The sequence below is a fragment of the Zeugodacus cucurbitae genome, chromosome 5, assembly GCF_028554725.1.
Source record: "Zeugodacus cucurbitae isolate PBARC_wt_2022May chromosome 5, idZeuCucr1.2, whole genome shotgun sequence".
Taxonomy (NCBI): domain Eukaryota; kingdom Metazoa; phylum Arthropoda; class Insecta; order Diptera; family Tephritidae; genus Zeugodacus; species Zeugodacus cucurbitae.
In genome coordinates, this window is record NC_071670.1 from 38,516,012 (window position 1) to 38,541,351 (window position 25,340).

General features: G+C 31.6%; 1 protein-coding gene across 19 annotated transcripts in view; it reads right to left on the bottom strand.

Moving 5' to 3' along the window:
- The window catches only part of LOC105212007 (cAMP-specific 3',5'-cyclic phosphodiesterase), a 332,058-nt gene that overhangs the window by 8,830 nt on the left and 297,888 nt on the right, over positions 1-25,340 (bottom strand). For 15 of the 19 annotated variants that reach the window (XR_008471481.1, XM_011183738.2, XM_011183740.2 and 12 more), the window contains 3 exons: positions 7,164-7,268; positions 4,946-5,129; positions 3,666-3,759 (listed from right to left, as the gene is read on the bottom strand). Coding sequence is in view for 18 of the 19 variants with exons in the window: in XM_011183738.2 (XP_011182040.2) it covers positions 3,666-3,759; positions 4,946-5,129; positions 7,164-7,268 (383 nt within the window). In the remaining variant the exon portion in view is untranslated. Of the gene's footprint in view, positions 1-3,665; positions 3,760-4,945; positions 5,130-7,163; positions 7,269-14,447; positions 14,740-25,340 lie in introns of those variants that run through there. The other 4 variants (XM_011183739.2, XM_029040038.2, XM_011183745.3 and 1 more) reach the window with 3 other exon arrangements.

The window sequence follows — 25,340 nt, forward strand, 5'->3', positions numbered from 1 at the left end:
AAGTATCAGGGATTTTTTGAAGGCTAAAGTTAATTTTCAAGTTTTTAAAGTGAATTGAAAGAACAAACCCTTCCATAACATGACCGAATTGCGATTGGAATCAATTGTATTGGCCAACTATTTAGTATTTACTAACCGTGGACTGGGTGTCATTGATTTGTATTAAATTTTTTAAATTTAAATTGTTTCTTTGAACAGCAAAAAGCCACGAAATGTAGGAAAAGTTAGATAACATATAATTAACGAGGAAATTTTGAGTTCGGTGGCGAAGCATCAAATACTGTCGCAATTTGTTCGAGTTGAAAGCGTGTGAATTATTAGAAGTTGTCTGAGGGGATATATTATTAAAATAGTAACTGACTGACAGATCAGTCTTCATTATTAGACGATTCATTGCACAAGATACTATATGTATGAAAAATATATTATTAATTTAGAAGTAAGTACATTAGGAATAAATTGATTGTGGGAAGACATAGAGAGATTTTATAAATTTTTAGAAGAAAATTACTGCATTTGAGGAGTTAGGAGAATAAAACTGGTCTAAGCTTTGTTCATGATATCAAAAAAATAAATATTTATTTAATATTTTTTACTATTATCGCTTCTAAAATTAAATGAAGTTAGTTGAAAATCTTGGTGATATACTTTTTGGCTTAATTTCAAGTAAACAAAGCCACGATCGTGACATGATTCCTAAATAAAAAGAAGTCAAATCTCTTAAACAAAAAATATCACATTTCTACCTCTTCCTCGTAACTTAGATTCTCCATAATCAAATTTAAAGTATGTATTTGCGCTTTCAATGCGATGGCTTTCAATGCTCTCTGCCTGCACAGCTACTTTGTATTTACTCGCTGCATATTACGCTGCTTATTAAATTCTCGTTGCTGCCACAATTCCGCAGACTTTGTTTGTTATAAGACGGCGCTGCTGTAGTGAAATATTTTATAACCACTTTATTTTTTCCACTCTTCTACGCAACGACAAAACGAAAAATTTGAAATTCTGCGCGAAATTAGTTTGCACGCCTGAGTGTATGCAACAGTAGAGTGAAAGTATAACTTAAAAAGGTTACATAGACACAGTTGTTGTTGTTGTTGTTGCACAAAGCAAACACCGACAATGAGCGGCTGGTGTACAAACTGACAGTATCTAACAGATATACCAGTAATACATATATATAAATGTATGTGTAAGTATGTATATATGTAAGTCTATGAATTCACACAAGTGCCCGAGCACCTAGTGGCTAACCTAAGCTGTGTATTTAGTTTAGTTAGTCAAATCGTCAAGTGTACGCTTGAACCGACTCGCCGACTTTGTGTGCAGATTGGTTTACACGCCAAGTGGCGATTTTCAACGCTCACCATGTCAGTCTGTTTGTATGAGTTTTCACGTCTGCCGCCGCTTGGGTACTTAATTTAAATTTTATATTAAAAATAACTCATGGTGCGCAGAAGAAAATTTAACTCGCTATGCAAAAGCAAAAAGCAAAAAAAAAAATAGAAACAAGGAAAATGCATAAAATTGGATCTCTCAAAAGAATTAAGTGAGATTTTATTACACTTTTATTGCCATTTCTACTTTGGCGTGGCGGCGATTGAGTAACTAAGCTGGCAACGTCAATTCGTGAGTGGCAGGCTTTGACTCGCAGTGTATGTAGTATGCCCGCATATTTGTGATTAAAATTCTTGCTTTGAGTATGCAGCAAATTATGAATTGCGCCGCAAACTGGCAAACGCTCAAAAGTGACTGCAGCGATCACGATTTTAGGCAATTGTGTGCATGACAGCTGATTTGTACGCGCTATTTACAGTTGTGTTTATTTAGACAATATTACGTGAATGCATTTTGTATATTTGTTTGAGGTCTAGGCAACTAAGGGCTCAGTTGGGGCGAATCAGACGTCATAGGTTTGTGCAATTCGAAAGAACTGCGAAGAAACGGTTTTAAATATATAGAGACGCGTGCTGAAATGCATCATTAAGAAAGATATAACGGATTAATTATTTTTATTATTTTTGTATATTTCGGATTTAATTGTATTAAGAAATTTCACATTTTCTGCCATAAATCTATAAATTCATAAGTATCAAAGAAGAACATTTCATATGGTTTTTAGTTGAGCAGTGGAATCGATTTCTTCCATTTGTAGAAGAAAATTGATAAATATTGTTCCATATTTTGTTCTTTACCTTTTTGAAATTCAAAATGGCTTTCTATTAAAATCAGACAAAATGTCTTTGACTAATAAGACACAAAATATTTTGCTCTAACCCTCAGCAAGACAAAATCTTGTCTTGTTCGGTGTGGGTTGTCGCATATGAAGCTATAGGATGTTGTCGTATCAGACAAGAAATGACGTCTTGATTAATCCGGTGTGGGTTGAGCCTTAGAGTTCTAAGGAAGCTTCTTGGAAATTTTTCTTTATACAAAATTTTTTGTCATTCTAACCATAGGAGAGCAGTATTTTTGTTTTCAATAGGAAAATATATTTTTTACACAGGAAGTATTCATATAAGAAAATTTTAGAGATGTATATATATTAACCCATCAATCAAATGGGTTTGATTCCGAAAATAGCTCTTTCGAGCAAAATGGGCCTAACTAAACAAAGAACAACTGTTTTAATTGTTGGCGCATTAGTCGAAGCAGAAGGCAGGCGGACAGATTATAAGGGTCCTTAGAACTAGTTTAAATATAAAATACACATCTTAGTAGCCGGAAGGTTCAGAACAGTGAAGTGTTATGGATTACAAGATATTCAGAGAAATACAGAGAAACCTCTTCTAACGGACACTTCTATTAGGCAGACATTTCATTTGTACGGACATTTTCCGATGCCTTAAGTTAAATTTTTAGAACAAAAGACCTTCGCTATAAACAATGAATCCTATTAGTAATTAAGACATTACAAGAACCACTATTCAAGCAATGACTTTTCACTGTCACCTATAATTATTTAGGCTATATAAACATACTCCAAAACAACTAATTATGATTATAAGTCACCTGGGCGTAAACAAAACTTTTCATATACATATCATAGAATTAATAAAGTCTATTCATATTGATTCAATTTCACTTGAAGAGCTTAGTCAAGTGTGGAATTCTTCATATATACACAGCTCTATCCATCTTTAAGTATATACTCAAATTTATATCTACAAATATGTAGTTATATTCAAATAAATCTCACGTCGAGTTCAAAATCATAAAAGCATTTCAAATTTGTACCAACATTTGTGTTTGTTTCAAAATTTTATGCACTTCTAAGTACTAAAAAGCTCAAAGCACACCTTCGTACATAAAAATATATGTATATATGTACGTATATCTGTGAACGCATAAACTTAAGCCTTTTGGCATTAATTTCGACATGCAGCAATCAAACTTTAAGTTTTTACGGTTATTTCGTGTTGTTAGCGCGCAAAGACTTACTCGTGGAACACGCTTGTGATTTTATTGCCAAAAACGTTTTCATTTGCTTTTTATGTGTGCACTTTTATGTATTATTCTACAATTCTCCAAAGCCAATATTTTATCTCAGTAAACTTTAGTAATACACTTATTTGAGTATGTATATGTAGGTTTAAAAGTAAAATAGCGTTTTTTTGAAAGGTGTATTTTTGTAGAGTTGTTATGCATTTTTTATTACTCACCCAAAAATGTGGAACAAATATACTCCGATATTTGATTGCCAGATCTGCTCGACTCGCTGAAGTGTGATAATTCTTTATTGAGCATACGCTTGAACTGCATCAAGGCAATATAGAGAGAGAGGGAGAGAGAGTGAGATATAAAAATATTGATTAGTTGAGCTGCTTTAAGAGTGATGTATTCAAATAATAATAAATTTAAGATACAAAAATATTTTTTTACTGTGTATTTATATTTTTAAGAGATCATTATTCATTAAACAAATCATGGGCTTTAGGAGGTCTTATTCTTTAATAGTGAAAATAACTAATTACAATTATTTCTGGTATACAAAACAGCAATTTAAAGACATAAATCTTCATCATCATCTGCCGTTCATTGAAGAGACATTCTGGGAAATTTTTTTGAAGAGGTCCATACGAAGAATTATTATATTATTAGGTCTACAACTTTGCTTCCGCCGTTTTTTTTTTTTGTAAATTTAAGGCTTTTTTCACTTAGGACTGTCCGAAAATATTCGATTAGCCTCAGTCGCACTTTTCTTGTAATTAAAAAAGAAAGGCAAAATTTCGCGCAAATGTCGAGAATTCGGCTCAAAAACTGATATTTTCAGTTGAGAATAAGTTTGGGATGTAAACATATCTCTATAAAATTTTGTTGGAAAACAGCAGTAGCAAAGTTTTAGAATGTTGTAGTAGTAATTTTTTTTGTATATACACGGGTATTACCGTGGTCCTCAGGGCTTAACATTTCTGGACAGGATATTCCCTGTTCTATTTGCAAAAAAAATCTTTAGAGATGAAGATCGATTACAAAGACACTTTCCAAGAGTTTATTGAGTAAGCTAAACTTCAGAATTTTCCAGGAAGTTTTTTTTTGGAACAATATTACTCAGATCTGAAAACCTCAAACAGTTCTTTATTTCGTCATAAAAGAGGCCAACGAATGTATTTCCAAGAGATCATGCTGAGACAATTTAAAATGGTATAAACTATCTTAATATTCCATTATGCCAGTCTATATTACTTATACCAGTTTCTTGCTCTATTGATCACTCTTCGAGGACTGTTTAACCGAAAACAACAATTAACACAAAATAATTATTCTGGAAAAAGAACTTAATTTCGCAAAGGTCTCTATGAATATATTAAAATTCACCTAGTCTCCCATGAGTTGAACTATCTCTAATGAACAGAGATTGCTAACCAATAGTTCTCAGAAACAAATATTCAGAAAATATAAAAAATATTCAAAACATATTCAAGTAATTCAGCGAACTCACCTTGAGCGATGCCATGTCCGATACACTGCGATGTGTCTGTATGGTCTCCAGTTGGTCCAAACACCAGTCCAACTCCTCGATTGTGTCTGTAGCCAAACGTGTGTAGGATTCATCGCCTTGGACCAATTGTACGCCGGCTGTGGATGCACGTCCCACGCTGGACGATTGTGTTGGGCGCCTGGATCTTTTCGCATTAATTATTTGTTCCAAAGACAAGAGACACACACACACACACACGAATACAAATGCAAACACGCAAGCGTACACGTAACGAAGAAAGCACATACACACGAGTTACAGCGCATACAAACAAACATTTTCGCATGGAAAAGTTATGATAAAAAAGACAAAAACAGAAACAAAGAAAAACGAAAAACAAAAACAAATGGTTAAAATAAACGAACGGACAAAGCAAGCAAAACAGTGAAAAAAATAAGAATACAACAATAACAATAACATTGCAAACGCAACAGCAACAACAACAACGAGACAATATAACAAAATACAAATATGTTGAAAACGAGCAGCAAATGGGCGAGACAATTCAAACGGTACAAAGGACGAAAATGCAAAAGGTATAAAGGAAAAAAAGATTGTTGTTGTTATTTTTTTAAGTTAATTAGCGTTAAATTCGTTAAGTGATTGGCGCAAATAACAAATAGTTCGAGGGTTGTTGTTTTTTAGTTTTGTTTTTTGGAAAGTTGGCAATTTTTTTTATTAGAGATTTTTTTGTTGTTGTTGCAGTTGGTAATATTTGTTATTTGTCGTTGATTTGAGTCATAAGCAATTTTGTTTTTACAAAAAAAAATATTTTTTCACAATTTTCAATTAAATTTGTGTTGTTTTTGGCAACAAATGAAAATATTTTCACAATTTTACGTTTACAAATGATTCAACGAAATAATAATAATACACATATTCGTGAAATGTATGGTTTCGACAGCGTGTTTATGTTCATGTTTGTATGTGTGTAGAGCGAAAATACATATTTTTTGGTTTGACATCAAAATGCGGGAAGGACCAAAAAGGAAGAGAAAGAGAAAAAGACAGAGAGAAAAAATATATGTATATCAAAAAAAACAAAGTAAACACTTCTTTATTTTGGTTTACAACAATAATATTGGTTATAAAATTTACTTAATAAATATATATATTTTGTAAATTTTATAAATAAATTTTATATAAAAAGGGGTGTTCATATTAGTGACAAATATTTTAAGTGTTTTTCAAAATTGGAATATACAATCAAGATTACGGTATATTATAGGGGATTGTGATTTAAGTTACGACCATCGATTGAAAGTGGGGAACATTGAAAAGTTCATACCAAATTTGAAATATTAAATATTTATTGAAGAAATTTAAAGTGGAGATTACACATAATTCTAACTGGAATCAAGTGTTGAATTTGAGCAGCATAAGCTAGACTTTGTATACTATATGTGACAGTGGAGCAAAATGCGAACATTTAATTTTTTTTTATAATTTAATAAAAAAAAATTTGAAAAAAAATATTTTTTTTTTATATTTAATTTATTATTATCGTTTTTTAATTTATTTATAACAAATTTAAATCAAAATTAGTTTAAAAATATTTTTTTTATTTTTTGTTTTTCAAACCAATTTTTATCAAAAAAAGCGAAATGCTTTTATGATTTTTCTATTATTTACTTATTTTCAGAATACTTTTTTTTCATTGAAAAATTTATAAAAATTTATTTTCTGCTTTTTTTAAATTTTTTTTTTTAATTTATAAAAATTTATTTCCAGCTTTTTTTCACATTTAATTGCATCACTGCCACATAAACTCAATTAGCTCTCTAAATACACTATTTGTACCAGCTAACAGTTTCGCTTTAACTATTTTCTGCATAAATTTCAAATAAAATTCATTTAAAACTTCTGTCAGAGATTTATGCCGCATTTCAACACAATTCAAGTGGGGGGTACGTTGCTACATACATAGTATTACGCATAAGTAAAAATATTTTATTTATTATAAATGCATTGTGAAAATATTCAAATCGGTTATTAGCATTATTATTTGGATGAACAAACACGTGGGGTTAGTACGAGGTAACACTTTAATAAAATTTTAGAAAAAAATGCTTGAAAAACATTTATGCACTCAAATATTATAGAATAATAACAAGAAATGGGCAAAATTGTGTGTGTGTGTTTATGTATGTTGTGTGCTTTTAGGCGCACGCATACTCACTTGTTGGATGCTTGTACATTTGTCAGACTTAATAGATTGTTGCGCACCGAACGCAAGCTGGCCAAAATTTGGGCAAATGGTGTCACAATAAGATCCTCACCATGGCTGTAAATGAGAAGAGAGATAAAGAGTGTCAGTATTGTTGGGGGAGTATGATAATATAATATATTAAATAATAGTAAAAAACATTATTAATCTTATATATAAAAATATACTTTGTTTTCTTGCTGCTCTACATCATCTCTAACATATAGACATTAAATCATTAACAAATTTGCATGCAGTAAATATGAAAATACTAAAGCATATATATCTATGTACATAAGTTCATATAAATCTCTAAACGAACATAAAAAATCATATTTTTATTGAACAACCTATAAAGTAGTGTCATTAAAAATCATTTAAAAATCCAAAAATATCTACGCAACTCATTTTCTAAGTATTCTTAATATGTATATATGTATAAATTTATATATTTTTTTTTTTATAGTAAGAAAATTTTATAAGACAGTGATAATGACTAAATATACTATTAAGCTAAATTCAGACTATATTAAAGACATACACGTGAATCATTATGAGATAAAAAATAATTATATATATATACAAATTATATAAAAATAGTTATATATATGCAAATGTACATATATATATTCTACCTATCCATATATATATATCTTTTACGTCAAAGCCAAAATTTAAAAATTTTTTTTTTTTTAATTTACGTACAATACATATATCATACATATGAATTTTGCCGCAATAAATTTCAAATTTCTAGAAACTGTGATTATTCAAAATATTATCATCATAATATATCTCTGGTGGAAAATGAAAAATTAAAGCGCCACATAATTTATATGCAACGGTATGCTACAAACATTATAGTATTATAATTTAATATATGGAAATATACAAATAGATTTTCATATTATTAAAGTTTACAGCAAGAGGGTTTCTTAAAACTATATTTAATTATTTAATATTTTTGAAATATTTATGAAATTTCCACACAGATCACTGTATATGAAGCTAGTTGAACAACCTCTTCATTTTAATCGAACTATTGTCGATTTTTGTTCATAAAATATTACTCTCAGGAATTAGGAAGGGTCCGAATTTATGAAACACTTCTAGATATCCAGAAAACTTCAAGCTTAAAGTTCTGAAACGGTTTCAGGTCAGCGAATTTTTTTACCCGTATATCAATCTCAGTCCTTTTTATACTCTCGCAACAAATGTTGCTAAAGAGAGTATTATAGTTTTGTTCACATAACGGTTGTTTGTAACACCCAAAACTAAACGAGTTAGATATAGGGTTATATATACCAAAGTGATCAGGGTGAAGAGTGGAGTTCAAATCCGAATGTCTGTCTGTCCGTCCGTCCGTCTCTGCAAGCTGTAACTTGAGTAAAAATTAAGATATCTTGATGAAACTTGGCACACTTATTTCTTGGCACCATAGGAAGGTTGCTTTCGAAAATGAGCAAAATCGGGCCACTGCCACGCCCACAAAATGGCGAAAACCGAAAACACATAAAGTGCCATAACTAAGCCATAAATAAAGATATGGAAATGAAAAAAGGTGTGAACGATCGCACTATAAGGGGCATATTTGGATGTAATTTTTTTAGGGAAGTGGGCGTGGCCCCGCCCCCTACAAAGTTTTTTGTACATATCTCGCAAACCAATAGAGCTATATAAACCAAACTTTCTGCAGTCGTTTTTTTAAGCCACTTCTTAATACAGTTAAAAAATGAAAGAAATCGGATAGCAACCAAGCCCACCTCCCATACAAAAGTTAGGTTGAAAATTACTAAAAGTGGGTTAACTCACTAACGAAAAACGTTGGAAACACTAAATTTCACATAAGAAATGGCAGATAAAAGCTGCACTCAGATTTTTTTACAAAATGGAAAATGGGCGTGGCGTCGCCCACTTAAGGGTCAAAAACCATATCTCAGGAACTACTCGACCGATTTCAATGAAACTTGGTTTGTAATAGTTTCCTTACATCCCAATGACATGTTGTGAAAATAGGCCAAATCGCTTCACAACCACGCCTACTTCCTATATATCAGAACTTTGAAGACAATCTGAATCGTTTACTTTACAATATATAAAGTAAGCACTAGTGAAGATATCGGTGCAGAACTTTGCACAAATACTATGTTAATAGTGTGGCAGCCCCATTCTAAAAATCGCTGAAATCGGACCATAGGTTTTTAAGGCCCCATATATCGAACACGAGGACCTCGGTGATTCTAACCTAATATTATGGTTTCCAACTTTCAATGGACTTTATACAATATATATGACGAATATGTGGGTGAAATTGTGTATTATGTAAAATAAATAAAGTTAAATAAATAAATTGCGAGAGTATAAAATGTTCGGTTACACCCGAACATAGCCCTTCCTTACTTGTTATATTATGTTAAACAATAGTAAGATATAAACATTTTCAATGGTTTGATACCTCTTGTTATCACATGATTGAGTCCTCTGTTTTTTCACAAATATTTAATCATTGCCCCTCGTCTACGTTATCTCACCTTAAAAGGTATAATTATTAGAAAACAGATTAGGCGGATTAGGATTAAAAGAGCTTGCTATGGGGAATTTTGGTGAACCAATATAAATTCTACAGTTGATACGAAAACTCATTGAATCGGTTAATCTATGTATTAATACGGATCGAAGAGCATACAGTTTCAAGAAAAACTTTTGCGCTAAATGATGTGTAAAAGCCCTTCTTTCGCGAACTAAAGAGAAAATAGAGCCACAATATTTGCTTTGATACCTTTCAAGAAATGTAATAATTAAAGTATTTTATTATCTGTCTCATGTTGATATTATTATTTTTTCTTTATTTTTTTATTACAAAGAAATATGTTAAAATAAATAAAAAATATTTAAATTAATGTCCCAAAAATGGGCTTTTGGTTTGGCTAAGCTTACTTTCGAAAGCTACTCAGAAGTTCTGTAGAATTAAGAAACTTGAAATAAGTTGTAAAATAGCGTTTACTATTTACTATTTTAACACAATCAAAATATGTTTTCTGTTATTTAAAGGCGTACAATTGAAAACAAATCATAAGGGATGTTCTATTTACATATTTGAAATATTATTTTATGAGAAAAAATGTCTGTATTAAAATTTTAGTACAACTTTATGTAGCTATTTCAACTTTATAGAGTTTTTTCGCGCCTTCCACCTTTCAAAGAAAACTATATCTTAAAAAAAACTAACCCACCCTAATGCTGGCCTACATCATTGGAATTTTGATTGTATTATTGTTTTCGGCATTTGGTTTTTGGCATTTATTTGATGTATGTATATTATTTTAGCATTTTACTACGTGCCCACAATCATGGCAACACCGCCACCACCACCACAAACAACAATACACAACCACGCTCTTGGCCTTTGCCAATCACTTGGCCTTTTCTTTTTTGCAAACGTGTATTTGCTGTTTTATATGTAAGGGTGGTGTGTGCATATTTTCCCCAACCGCCGCCAGTGTTTTTAAATAATTTCCACGGCATTGCTTGCTGGCTTTCGTTTGATACGCTTGTTGTTCCACACATTTTTGAGTTATTGTTTTATTATTGTTTTAATGTTGTTGTGCTAATATTGTTTGCATGCTGATTTCGGGCTATTTTTACGTTGAGTTAGCAAATGCAATACCCTCTATCCACACTTACAAATGTACATATGAGATTTGTTTGCGCTATTTTACGCATTAATTTGATTTTACGAATTCTATGGCTTTTTAATTATACAGGGTCATTAGCAGCGCAGCATGTGCGATTTTCGGTCTTCTTTAATTTGTTTTTCTTTGTTTTTCTTTTTTATTTTTGGTTTTTGGTTTTGTGGGAGAAAAAAATCACACAAGGAAATAATTACCGGTGTTGATTGATTTTTTTATAGACGCGTAAAGCTGGATAAGTGTAGAAGCGAACAAAAAAAAATAATTAATACCAAAAAATTGGAAATTTAATTGCTTTCCTGACACCACGCGTGAGTAACGGGTCTTAGCGTTGAGTGATTTGTATTGCTGTCGGAATGACGTGCCCACTTTCACTGCTGCCGTTGCTTATTTTAGCTGCTACTGCTGCTTTTCACTCATCTACTTTGGCTTTGTGTGAGCGACACGTGCATGCGAATGCGGAAAAATTCCAACCGCCACCTTGACAGCCGGCAATTTTACGATTCTGTTTTGGGGCTTTTAATGTAAGTAATATTTCTTCGTGAAATGCGCTTATTAATTTGTGCCATAATTTAAGGATGGATTTTGATGCAAGAAATGCACATAAAATAGGCACCTTATGCGATCATAAATTTACAGTTAAATTGACTGTCGACAAATTGTTGCATATAAGCGCTATAAATATATATGTATGTACATATGTATGTGTATGTATATGTCATAAACTCATTTTAATTACAGCAGCTGCCAGTGTCGTTATTGCTTCGGTCAATTACCTAGACGCGCTAGACGTTCATGCCTAGCCATGCGCTGGACCCGCAACATTAAGGAGGGCACTGACTTTTCATCGGCGCATTGGCGGAATTCAATGCTGCAGCAATGAAGCGTTGAGTATGACAAATAGTATGATGATTAACTATTAATTAGTATACCTAAATATATGTAGTAAATATATAAAAATATGTATTTAAAACAAATTTTGAAATATTAAAAAAATATTAATAAATATTACTGCAGCCTCACCTTCAAATAAAAAAGCAATCGTCACCACTACATAAAAAAAAAATTAAATTCTTCTTTAAAAAATACTATGTTCCTCATACACACTTCAAGCGTGTATTTGTTTGCGTGGGCGCCCTAATCAAATTTTCCTCCAATTTATTAAATGAAAAAACACACACACAATCATAATTCAATGTATAATTTTGTTTATCGAATGACGTCATTGGCGAATACCAAGCGCACCACTTCAGTTGGCACATGCTCACTCATCAAATCAAAGCAAAATCCTGCGACACACAAACACATACAGGCACACACAAGCGCTCGAGTCACATTTTCTTTTTCAAATTTCAAAATTTTAAAATTTTTTTCCACATCATTTTTGGCCAATGATTGTGTGTAGAAATTATTTTTAGCAAAAATGTCCTCAAGCAACAGCCAGCAGCAAAGCAGCAGCATTAAGTAGCTGGCGATAACAACAATTTACTACTACATCTTCATCTGCAGTCGTCTAAAATATTCAACGGCATTTTAAATGCTTTGGGACTTTAGCACACATATTCTCTAACTGTATTATTAGTATTTTTTCCCGCTGCGAGTCTTTCACATTTCTCTATTATATTTTTTATTTCCTGCCACTGTGTCCATGCCGTCACATGGGCTTATTTGGAGGTGTGACCAATGTGAGGCTCTTCAATTTTCAATATATATATACTATATATATATGAATCTAACTGTCAGTTTCATAGTAAAACATGTGTAAATTATTTTATGCTTATTATTTTTTTGGTTTTGGTTTGACGTCATAATCACGAGTTGTATGAGCGGTAAATCAGCGTGGATTATTGATTGCATATTTGAAATAGTTGTTTTTGGCCAACTCATTTGCATGATGTGTGCGAAATGGGCGCTGACGAAATTACTTTGGCACAATTATAGTGCAATAATTAAAGATTAAGTGTTCGGAAAAGGTGTGAATTTATAGATTTTTTCCAACAATTATGTTAGATGGATATTTGCAGTTGAAAATGTGAAATATTCTTCGTTCTTATGATTGCTTAAGGCACCTTAGAAACTCGATTACACTAATCATTCGTTAGTTCTAAATGTTGGAAGAGTAGTGACTACCAGGGGACCTCTAGTTTTTTTTATTCAATTTTTCGAATATTAAGGCAGTAGTCTGCTTTCCAAGAATATGTCTTTAAAATTCCATAGGCCAATTCGACATATTTTCGAAGCTAGAGCAGTTTTAGTGGCCGAGCGTCGAGCAGGTGCGAATGCTCAGGCAGACCTTTAAAGCGCGTTTTCTCAAGTTTTCATTTTCACAAGTATTAGAAAACGGTGCCGGCGATAGCAAAGAGGATATATGTCCGATCGAAAAAAATCAAAGTGATCTAGCTTCAGAAAAAAATTATCTTTTATTTGCACTAAAAAAGTTGGACAAAAGTATTATTTAAACTACTTGTTTTGCAACTTAAAGTCAATTTTTTTCTCAAAAAAGTGAATTTTTTTTCAAACTTCGAAAAAATTTGGAATTTTATAACTTCTTCGGTATTTTTTTAGTTCATAAAGAAAAGAAACTTATAAAAATTAAAAAAAAAATTTGGTTGGACTGTTTCAAATCCATCGCACGACCTCCATCACCGGCACCGATTTCAAGGCGCTCCAGAAAAATACTTACAACTTTGAAAAAATTTCAATATTTTTTAATAATAAATATTGTTTTTTAAGCCTTAAATATAGTACACTATCGTCTTAAAATTCCATTTACAACAATCATTTCCTTCCCTTTCAAAAAAAATTGCTAAAAAACGCTTTTTTGGGCTTCTAAAGCAGACTACTGCCTTAAAAAGTCTGTTTCCAAATAAGTTGACATTTTTTAAATATTTCCAGGACATTTCCAGCAAATACATTAGTTAGTTATTAACCAGAGAAGGATTAGAGACTTGGAAACCAGTTTCAAACGAACTCGAATTTATTACAGTTAGATTTGAATTAAGAATTTAGATGTTTTTCTGAATACTTGATTCATCTGACCTGTCTAAAATGAATTCCAGTATTACTCCCTATAGTTCGAATAGAGAAAATTTTGAGAATTACATACACCATTTTTTTTTAGAGCGGCATTAAGGCCTGTAAATTTAACAATAAATCTTAAAGGCATTTTTCATTTAAAATTTAAAAATAATACGCTAAATATTTTTGAGTCCATATGTAATAAGAAACTACATACAGCCTTATATAGTATAGGTAATATATGGCATTTAAAAATATGACTTTCGAAAATGCACAAATGCATTTTTGGGCACAGCAAAAAAAAAAAAAGAATTACACATGTCTAAAAACCAATAACACTTTAAAGTGCTCATTTACTAAAATTAAATACTATTTTAGCAATTCTTGTTTTTGGCGTCACAGCAATTTGTGTAATACAAGTACTTAATATTTCCGACAAATTCTCAATTTTTCCTTAGTGCACACATATTATTTAACCTTCGTTTTGCATTTGTTATTTATTTGCAGTATTTCTAATTATATTGTATGCCTTGTTGTTGTTGTTGTTTACCTGCGTGACTTTATCGAAAACATATTGTTGGGATCGTTGACTATGGCCAGGGCCAAGTCGTCTTGCAGCACAGTCGGTATCATATTGAAGAAGGAGTGCACACGCGGCAGCGACTGCGAACTCGCCGAATTTTTGTTCAACATTTTGATGTTTTTTTTTTTTGTTTATTACTGGTGTTGAGTGTTATGTTACTTAAATAATAAGTTATTAAGTACTACTTTAAACTTTTTTATATTAATTTATATAGTTAAAATACTATTTTTTGTGCGTTAATTTTGTCGAATTGCTCAAATACAATTGGTTTTTATTATAAATATTAATTTGTATATCACTTTTTTATGTTAAAAATTATGAATATAAATTTATTAAAAAATATTATTTAATTTTTATTTTTATTTAATTTAATTTTTTATTTCCTGTGGTATTTCGCTCAGTTTGTAAATTTTAAAAAATATTTTGTAATTTTTTGGTAGTTGTTTATAAAAATTTAATTTACTAAATAATTTTTATAATTTTTTTTGGTGGTTTTTCGTAGTTTTAAGACTAGCGCGTATTTATTTGTTTATTTGTATAAATTTACTTATTTTATTTTTATTTAAATTATATCACTTTTTCAATGCTGATATTTTTTTAATTCTTGGTTTAGAATTTTTCTTTTCTTTCGGTTTATTTGAGTATTTTTTTATAAAAATTTAAATATTTATATTCCTTTTTTATTTTTTAAATTATTTTATATATTAATTATGAATATTTATTTCAATATTTTTTACTAGCTATATGTACTATTTGTAGTCAGTCTAATCACAGTGTTGTAGTAACTTTATTGTCTAATATTATATTTATTTGAGTTTTAATTTTTTTTATTATTTATTTTCAATATATAGTTTTAACAATTTTTCAATTATTATTCATTCAATATATCGTTCAGATGTATTTTCCAAAATTTCTTCAACTTCTTTTAGTTTCCACTTGTTTTTGAATGGTTAAAAAAAAATTCGAAAGTTTTCTGCTGTACAGTATTTTTTTCTTCACACGTTTTTTAAGAGAAATAATTTTTTTTATAAATATAAATTATTTTAAGTTTAAAAATTTTCAGTAATTTTTTTTCACATTTTTTTTGTAGAAAAACCTCTATTTTCCAATTTTTATAAATTCTTGTTGTCTTCCACAATTTTTTGTAATAAATATTTGTTTTTAGCAAACATTCTCTTTTTGGCGATCTATCTTGCGCATACAACTCGCCTCAACTCCACCCTCAATGTAGTCAAATTGTGTATTTATCGCCACACCATGCAATAAATTGTATTTAAATTTTTCTCATTTCTCGAACTAAACGCATACTTCCTGTGGCGCAAGAATTTTCATAATATTTTTTTACAATTTTCTCAATATTGCGCACAGCTGGAGCTTACACGCACGCTTCAATGACCGTTTTTTCGTGTTTTTTTTGCGCGCACAAAAGCGTTTTGTAAAAATATCACTATTTTTTCATTCGTTTTTTTATTTGTTGTATGTTTTACGATTTTTTCCAATGCACAATTGTAGTGTGTGCTTGTTTAGTTATGCGTTTTGAAATTTCCCGCGGCCATGCGGCCTCACTTTTGTCTGGGTTGTGTATTGTCCGCGCGCTAACTGAATCGCACAGCGTCTCAACGTATTTCTTACAAAACTGAAACTGAACAAAAAATTGTTTCCTGCGCGTACGGAATGCTCCTCCACGGCGATCAACACATATGTAGAAGCGAATATTCCACTACCACTACACATAGACATGTGAGTGTGCCGCGCGGTTCGCCGGCGGTCAGCGGTGGTGTTGGCGGCAGCGACGTTGCGCTTATTGGCGCTCGTTGGCGGCGCACTTCTATAACAACAATTGTTTCTACGCGCCGCCAACAGCCACAGACTGTGGCGGCTTCATCATCAGACGGTGTATCATTATGAGCCTCATCATCATCATCATCATCATTGGCATTTTCGTAATAAACGTCTGCTTTGAATGCGGTTGCTCATTATCATTATTAGCAGCTCATCATCTGCTTGGCTGTCAGCAGTGGAAATGTCATAATGAGCATTCTTGTCTTTATGTTCTGTTGGTGGCTGTCCAACAACAACAAGAAGGCAGGCGCTACCAACAATCCTCCACACTTGCAGCAGAAAAACAAAAAAAAAATGTTTGAAATAAATTTTTATTTGGAATTTCATGCCGCTGCGCTGCTCAATTCATTTTGTGGCATCGTCGAAAGTTGCTCAATGTGTTTATGCGTTTTTGTTGTTTTATTTTTTTTTCTCTTTATTTTGCTCTTAATAGTACAAGTTCTATTGCTTGCCGGCTGGAAATTGATTTCTACGCTCACGTAGCAGACATATTTGCTTATATGTGAGTTCATGTGTATTGCCTCTGTGCGCGGCGTGGATAAATTGTTATTGTTGTTGTTGGCGCGCGTTATCTTTGTTGTTATTGTTTTTTTATTGTGTGCGCACATTAATTTTTGCTGCGGCTCTTACACTTACCTACCATAATAATTAAGTCAAACAAACAAGGGTTTGTCTTGCTTTTGTTTTTGTTCTTGTTCTAGCTGTGCTAGTTAAATCTCATACTTTTTGTCACAGATTTGTGCGATATTTATAATTTATTTAACTTAATATATTATATGTGTTTTGCTTTGAATTTTTATTTTATTTTATTTTTCAAAATTATAATTTGCTTGCCAGCCTTCGTGACTAATTTCACGTAAATTTTATGGCACAAACATTCTTAATTCGTAGAATTTTTTAAAATATTAATAAAGCAAATGGTGCGGTATGTGCAAAAAAGAATTTGTTCTAGAAACGTGTTGCTTGATATTATTAGCTTTAAAGTTAATCGCTAAGTATAATATTCGAAATTATTTTAATTATTATTTTCAAGGTGTGGAAGTAAAAATAAATTACCTTTGCTGGCAAGGTAATGAACATAGAATACTTGTTACAAATACTCGGATACTTCTTTGGTTTCAGTAAGGTTTATAAAAAAAGTAAATTTCTTCAAATTAGTTTTTACCACTGGACCGCCTTCTTTTATAAAAGTGTTACTTGAAAATAAGAAAGATTTTGTTCAAAATTGTTGAACGTTCTTTTGCCACTCGTTTACTCTGTAGGTTTAGTGAAATATTGAAAATATTACTTTGCTATCCTATCCCGCCAGTTATCTTGAGAGTGTGAGAAATTACTCTAAAAAAGTTGATAAATAAATATCTGCCAAAATATAGAAACTAAGATAGATCAAACTTTACGATTTTTTTCAATTTAATCTCTGGATGAAATTGATACCTTCTGTCGAATAAATATCGTAAAATCTCCAGAAAAAAACTAATCAATAGAGGAGTGTTTCAAAATATCTTCTAATATATTCGACTTTAATTATCACAATACGAATATGGAAATTATTTATACGGAAAAACGCTTGAAATATGTTACATTTGTTATATTGGTTATCCTTTCTGAAGTATGCTTTCGAGTAAATATATATCCATAATCTATATTTCTCAAAAGAAAGTAAGACCGGCTCAAGCATGCTCTGACACGAGATCTAGACAAAATCTCACGCTATGCTACCGACTAAAATCCACAAGGCAGATGATGGAAGGATCGACCCTCACAAACCTCGGTAAAATTTGAACATCGAAATACCCAAAATTCACTTGTGAGTGGCTAGGAACGATTCTGTTCATGTCGCTCAAGCAGCTCACGACTTCCGGTCTTGGACAAAGTATCCTCTGGGTAGTCAACAGATATCCTGGCTAGGTCTTGTTTGTACGAATGGATGAAAGCACTCCAGCTTTGAAAGTGTTCAATGCAGTACCCGCTTGTGGAAACCGAAGAAAGGGAAGACCTCAACTCCTTTGGAGAGACCAGGTGGTGAAGGAATTGGCTGCACTTGGGATTTCCAATTAGTGCCAAACAGCCAAAAAGGAAAGATGAATGACGCGCTGATGTATACTCGTCTATAACCGCATAAGCGGTGTCTACGCCAATGCAGAAGAAGACTTCGTTTTATGATATCGAGACGAAAGGAGAGGGTCATGAGTTTTTGTCAGGAAGCTCTAACTCAAGTGTTAACACTTTTTTCCAAAAAAAAAAATTAAGATAAATGCATCTGTGTATGGAAATTGAGACTCAGTCACAGAAATTTTCTGATAAATTGCTACATGATTTTTTTCTGAACCCATGGTGGTCACTTCATAAAGCAAATGAAAAGTACTTGTTTTCAACTCGCCTAGATTTTGTTTTGTAAATATTTGAAAACAGCAGTACCAATATATAGATGTATGAAATAATTTTCCAATATTTATGTACCTCTCTCTTTTCTCCTGATACTCTTACTCTTGAGCTCGTTACATTGTCGCCTTCATATGAGCGCTTATAGTAGTCTCATACAAGCAAATGGTTGATTATTTCACTTTAATGTATCCTTGCACTCGTTGCTGTTTAATTAATTAAATTTTGTCACTTGTTATCGTCACGTTCGCAGACAAGCACATGTACGTTTGCACATATATACATATTCATGTATTTATACGAATTTGCGCGCATGCACATCTCTATTATGGGGCCATTTAACCGTACACAAAATTGATGCACACATACATACATGTAATACACTCATTTGCAGTATGCATGCATGTGCTTATGCGCATTTATATATTTGTAATTAAACACATATATTTGTAAATAGAGCATATCAGTTTGTCATTGGCGTGCAATAACAGTAGCAACGACGCCACTGATGAGAAATGATTTGTTTTAATTGCATGTACATGCAGCTGTTTAATTTATTTTAAATCATTGTGCGATTGCACATCACATTAGGGTAGCACTTATTTGTATGGATTTTACAATTTAATTTAAATGCAGTGCGTATGTGTTAAGGAAAAGTGTTTATAGTAAAGTAATGTTCATAGAGAAAATAAAAAATCTATATAGTTAATTTGGACAAATATGATTAGAAAAATTATATAGCAAAAATTATTTAAATGTGAAACATATTTATTTTTGAAAATCAGTTTTTTATAACCTTAACGAACTCCACTACAACTTTTAGTTTGTATCGGTAGGTTTGTGTACCCAAATGTTACTCATACGCATAGTGGTGGTCGGTGCTGTCAGCAGGTATTGTTGCTTAATGTGAAACAGAAGTTTACCAAAGAGGCTTTCGTTCAAATTATTTACTTAATTCATATTAAATTTAACTATTTTAAACTTTTTAATTATAATGAACGCAAGAACTTCATTAATGGGGATCACGTTGGTGAAGTGAATGTTATTTAATTGATAGATAAATATATATACAATTTTTCTTTTCACTGGTGCTCAATTATACTTAAGTCTATTATTCAATAAATTTAAATAAGGAAAAAAAATATATTTAAACATTTATACCAAAAATGCATATTTTATAATTATAAATTATATCGTTTTTCACTAAATTTTTTTTAGATAGAAATATCAATTTTCTGGATCAAAAATATTTTTTTTTGAATTCTGAACAAAAAATGTATCTCATAATTTTGGGAAAATTAACTGTATTATGGAAAAATATTCCAAAGATATAGGGAAGTAAGGTTCAAAATAAAAGATGAACGCCAGAAGACTGAAAAATAACTTTACTTTCTATTTGACAGAAAGGAAGTATTATGGAGAAAAAATTAATGTGATTTTATACAATCTGCTATAAAAGGACTCTTTTTAAAGGTATAATATTAAGTAGAGGGATCAAAAACCAGCTACTAACTTGAATACTTATCTAGAAAACTAATATTTAAATTTTTATCACCAAATAATCTTAAGGTATAAAGCGTATTTCTGGAAGGTATAATAAAATGAGTTAGGTTAGGTCTGGTAGGCCAAAAAGAAACACATGGATCAGTTTTGGTCCTTTGCGATAGCAGATGGAGTGTCATCACGTAGGTAAAGAGGAGTAGTTATCCTTTAGATTGTCTGCACTTGACGTGAATTTCAAAAGGTTATTTCTGTCTAGATTATCATATAGGCAGTGCATACGATCGTACTTTCAGACCTCCTTACCCTCTATGCCCTTATGGCCTGGCACCTACTAGAAGTGAAGTTGCCTATTTCTGGCGATAATAAAATGTGTAGCAATTGGAATGCGCACTGCATTGCGGGATAAGTTGTAAATCAAACTTCAGCTCATTACACTAAATGGAAAAATATATTTTTTTACTGGATATTGCCCGAACCATTTTATTTATTTATTTTTTTTTTCATAAGTTTCCTTCGAAAGGCAAATATTTTAATTTTCGAGGCTAACTTAGAAAACGACGTTATTACTTTTTGTCAATTATGGCTCAGTCCTTCGAAAAAAAAAATGTTTTGGTTCAATACCCAGCAGAGTGCTGTACAGTGTTATTGGCAAGATTTAACAGCCTGCAGCCAGCAAATTGCACTGACAATATGATCTTCAAACGACGAAAATGCCAGAAATATTAAATATTCCTATTATTATTATTTTTTTTAACTGCCATACCTTTGAAAAATATTTATTATTATATCTTGAGTAATAATTTTTTAAAGCGTTGTAAAATTTACAGAAATTTTAAGCAATTTTGTCTACAAAAAACTGCATTCCTTTCATCTAAGTACAATGGTTATTTCTTTTTAATATTTATGATACAAAAGCGATTAAATTTAATATAAATGTTTTTTAAGCACCACATTCTCCGAAATATTACTCAAAGAATGTGCATAAAATTTTAAGACGAAAAGTGCCGCTACTTTGATTTATACGCATGACGTAGTGTGTGTGTGTGTAAATGAAAAATCACCAGCAAGTTAGCAGAAATTTATAGTCATGTGCACATCATTCACGACAACACCTTCTTATTAATTGTGACGCAACCGTTGTGCGAAATTCGTGCGCCCAAAAATAATAAGCAAAAATATGAAAATCTTGCGAAAATCAGCTGAAAGTAAACAAGTATGCTTGATTTTCAACGAAATTCAACACTTTCGATTTCAGGCGGCGCTGCGTGTGTTAGTAGCAGTTAAGTGCCTGCAATGTAAGAGCTCACAAACACATACAGATACGCATGTAGACATAAGACATAAGTGTGTGTCTAGTCGCTTATTAGTAAGCAGCTGAGTAGCGGGAAAAAAACGTCAACGAAATTTTGTTTGAATTACTTTTAATCATATTTTTTCATAGAAAGCACAAATTTTCACTTTTCCACGAAAATCCGCGTGTGTGACTGTCACAGTCACTGCGCTTCACTTTAATTTGAGAGTGTGTTTGTGTGCGTGTGTTAGCCGCTTACTGAGTCGTAAGGGAATGATAATGATTGTTGTAATGATGAAGAAGTTGTTTATCATTAATAATAATGTGGCTGAGATTATTATTTTCATTTCATTGTCGGTGTGGTTTTTACATTCATTTATGTGTTTTTGCGACGCTGCCTTTGAATTGAAAGCGAGAGCAAATTCTTGCGAAAGTGAATTGTTTACACACATAGAGATGCAATAACATACACATATGCATATGTATATTTATGTAGTGGAAGTTTTATTTATATATGTACATATATGTATGTATGTATGTAAACTAGGGTAACCACAATTTTAATAAATTGGAATTTGACTCATATATGTACTCTCCGATTTTTACATTTTTGCTTAAAATATAAATATTTAAAATATTTTCGAGGAAATCAGTTAATTTTTTCGCATTTCTGTATAATTAACAAATTTTTAAAGAAAAGTTCTTCATGAATGAATAATTTTTTTTTATAAAAAAAAAAAATTTAATCTATACTAATATTATAAAGCTGAAGAGTTTGTTTGTTTGTTTGTTTGAACGCGCTAATCTCCAAAACTACTGGTTCGAATTGAATAATTCTTTTTGTGTTGGATAGTCCATTTACCGAGGAAGGCTATAGAAGCACTTGACAGAACAATGAAAGATCTGTGGAATAATAATCGTCGCTTTGGTGGCGTAATGATAATGTTATTGACAAACACATTCTGCTATTTCGAAATCAACAGCGGCGGAGGAATTGAACGCATGTCTCAAGTCATCGTACTTGTGGCGGCACGCGAAAACCATATAATTGACAATGAATATGCGTATGTTCTTGCAACAGGATAGCACCGCATAAGATCTGCAAAGAACTGGGCAAATGCCGGTTAATACTTTTAATTGTTTGATATCAATCCGAACATTAGCCAAAATTTATCGTAACTACGATTGGTTGAGTGCACGCAGATTTTTAACGTATTCAGTTTCCAACGAGACTTGCATTTGGGATGACAATCAACAGGTCTCAAAGATAGTCGCTGGAGGTGTGTGGCATAAATTTCATTCACGAGTTGAAAAACAATCTTCTCTGTACATTTACGCACCGGAACAGAAAACAAAAAATGTTGCTTATTAAGCTGAGTTACATTGAAAAAAAAAAAATAGAAAAATCGCTAATAAATGTTTTCCAACACTATACAAATTCAACTTTGTTTTCAAAACAAATAATTTCTCGCAGTGCAACGACTGCGGAGTCAGCTAGTTTAAACATAAAATGCGTTAATGTAAGGTGTCAAATAAAATTAAAACAAGTGTAACCGAACAATTTATACTCTCGCAATTTATTGATGTAATTTTATAAAGATAACACAAGTCGACCCATATATTTGGTATAAAGTTCAATAGAATAACGAAAATCATCATAAATAGTATATGGGGACTGTGGTAATTCCTAAACCGATTTCACTCGTTTTCACCACGATACAATGTATCGAAGACTATACGCTCACTTAATTTAATATTACTTATAATTAGGTATATGGGATCTGGGGGAAGTTATGACCCGATTTTTACCATTTCAGGTACAGAGAGAAACTGTTATAAGAACAAAATTCAGAGGGTATGAATTACATTAAAATATCTGAAGGATTTACCTATATTTTCGGAGAAAAATTAACCTTAGGCACTGAGTTCTTTATGTTCGATATCAGGGGCCTTGAAAAGTCATGGTCCGATTTTGAAAATTTTTCCACAAGTGATGTCACAGCTCAAATACAGTATTTGTGTAAAGTTTTATTCCGCTAGCTTCATTGGTTCCTTATGAATACATTATAAAGTGAACGAATCAGATGGAATTCAAAATTGAGTTATATGGGAAGTAGACGTAGTTGTGGGATCCTATGTTCCAAATTTCATTTTCATAACTTTATTTATAGCTTAGTTATGACACTGCATAGGTTTTCCGTTTCCTCCATTTTGTGGGCGTGGCAGTGGACCGATTTTGCCCATTTTCGAAAGCAACCTCCTCAGGGTGCCAAGGAACATGTGTTCCAAGTTTCATTAAGATATCTTAATTTTTACTCAAGTTATCGCTTGCACGGACAGACGGACAGACGGACGGACAGACGGATTTCAAATCTACTCATCATCCTGATCATTTATGTATATATAACCCCATATCTAACTCTTATATTTCTTGGTGACACAAACAACCGTTATGTGAACAAAACTATGATACTCTGTGCAACAGATTGCGAGAGTATAAAAATTATTTTGGATATTTTATTCACGAAATTCGTAATTTCAAAGCTTGAAAATAGGTCATCTAGAGTTCTTTATATACTTTCACACCTTCCTAATGTATAACTGAGCACTCAAATGCATTTATCAAAATATAAACTGGCGAGCAAAATTTTAGCACATACCATATTTAACGATTCTAGTTGAACTTATCACTTTATATAAAGATATTTGATAGAAAATATATGTTTATTTATCTTATCACAGAAAAATCAGAAGGACTGCATTGGAAACCAAAAATATTTTGTGTGGAAATCACTTGATTTATTTCGCATTTCTGTACTGGGAGAATATATTTTCAGTTCTTTTTAAAAAGGAAATTTTAAAAAATGAAAATCGGGCACTTAAATGAAACAAATGGGAATATATTCGAAAGTCGGCGATATATTGAAAACCTAACAGTAGAAGAAAATGCATTCCAAAGCCTGTAAGGGTATAAAAATAATTACGATAATTAGGTTAAATGAATTGGATTCGATTGGAACACACGGGTATGGCTTTATATAGTAATATTAGTAGAAAAACGCGGTCAGTTCCTATAAATAAAATGATAGAGTAGGAACATTTCCGAGTTATCTCCAGAAAAATTTAATGAAATACAGTGGAACTTCCTTCCAAATTTCATACAAATTTCCTTCCTTTTTCCTTTTCGACAAGGGCATAATACAAAATTTAAAATTTTACTATAGAGACTGAATTTCAAAAGAGTCCCTCTATATCGTACGGAGGCGAACAAAAAATATGATATTACATTTATGGATTTCAAAAATCTTCTAACAAAGGCTTGGGATATAGACAATAGCAAAATGCAACGAGCAAAATTACATAATACATGTTTTAAGAGGGGGTAAGGTTTGACAACTTTTTTTTCATTTTTTTTTTATATTTTTTTTTTCTGAACCATCAACATCTCAAGAATATTGTGTTAAAGTTTTAGGTCATTCGGAGAAAAACTTACAAAGTTATAGCAGGTTGAATAACGGTACCTCCAGCTACCTGCGCTGAGTGTACAAAACTTTGAATCGATTTTCCCGAATATGTCATTTTTAAAGTCGGTGACCAGCCTACAGAAAAAACTACTGCATCGATCGTTTTAAAATTTTGAACAAATATTCTAAATATATATAGCTCTCGAATGACGTCGAGTTTTTCCAAAAATTTTAGTTACTAACAATTTTACAATAACAAATAGGTCGATTTTTTCGTCTAAAATCGTCATTTTGGCTTGAAAATGGTACCAAAAATTGAAAAATTTAGAAATAAAAAAAAAACTCGACGTCAATTGAAAGATAAACTAATAAACTAAA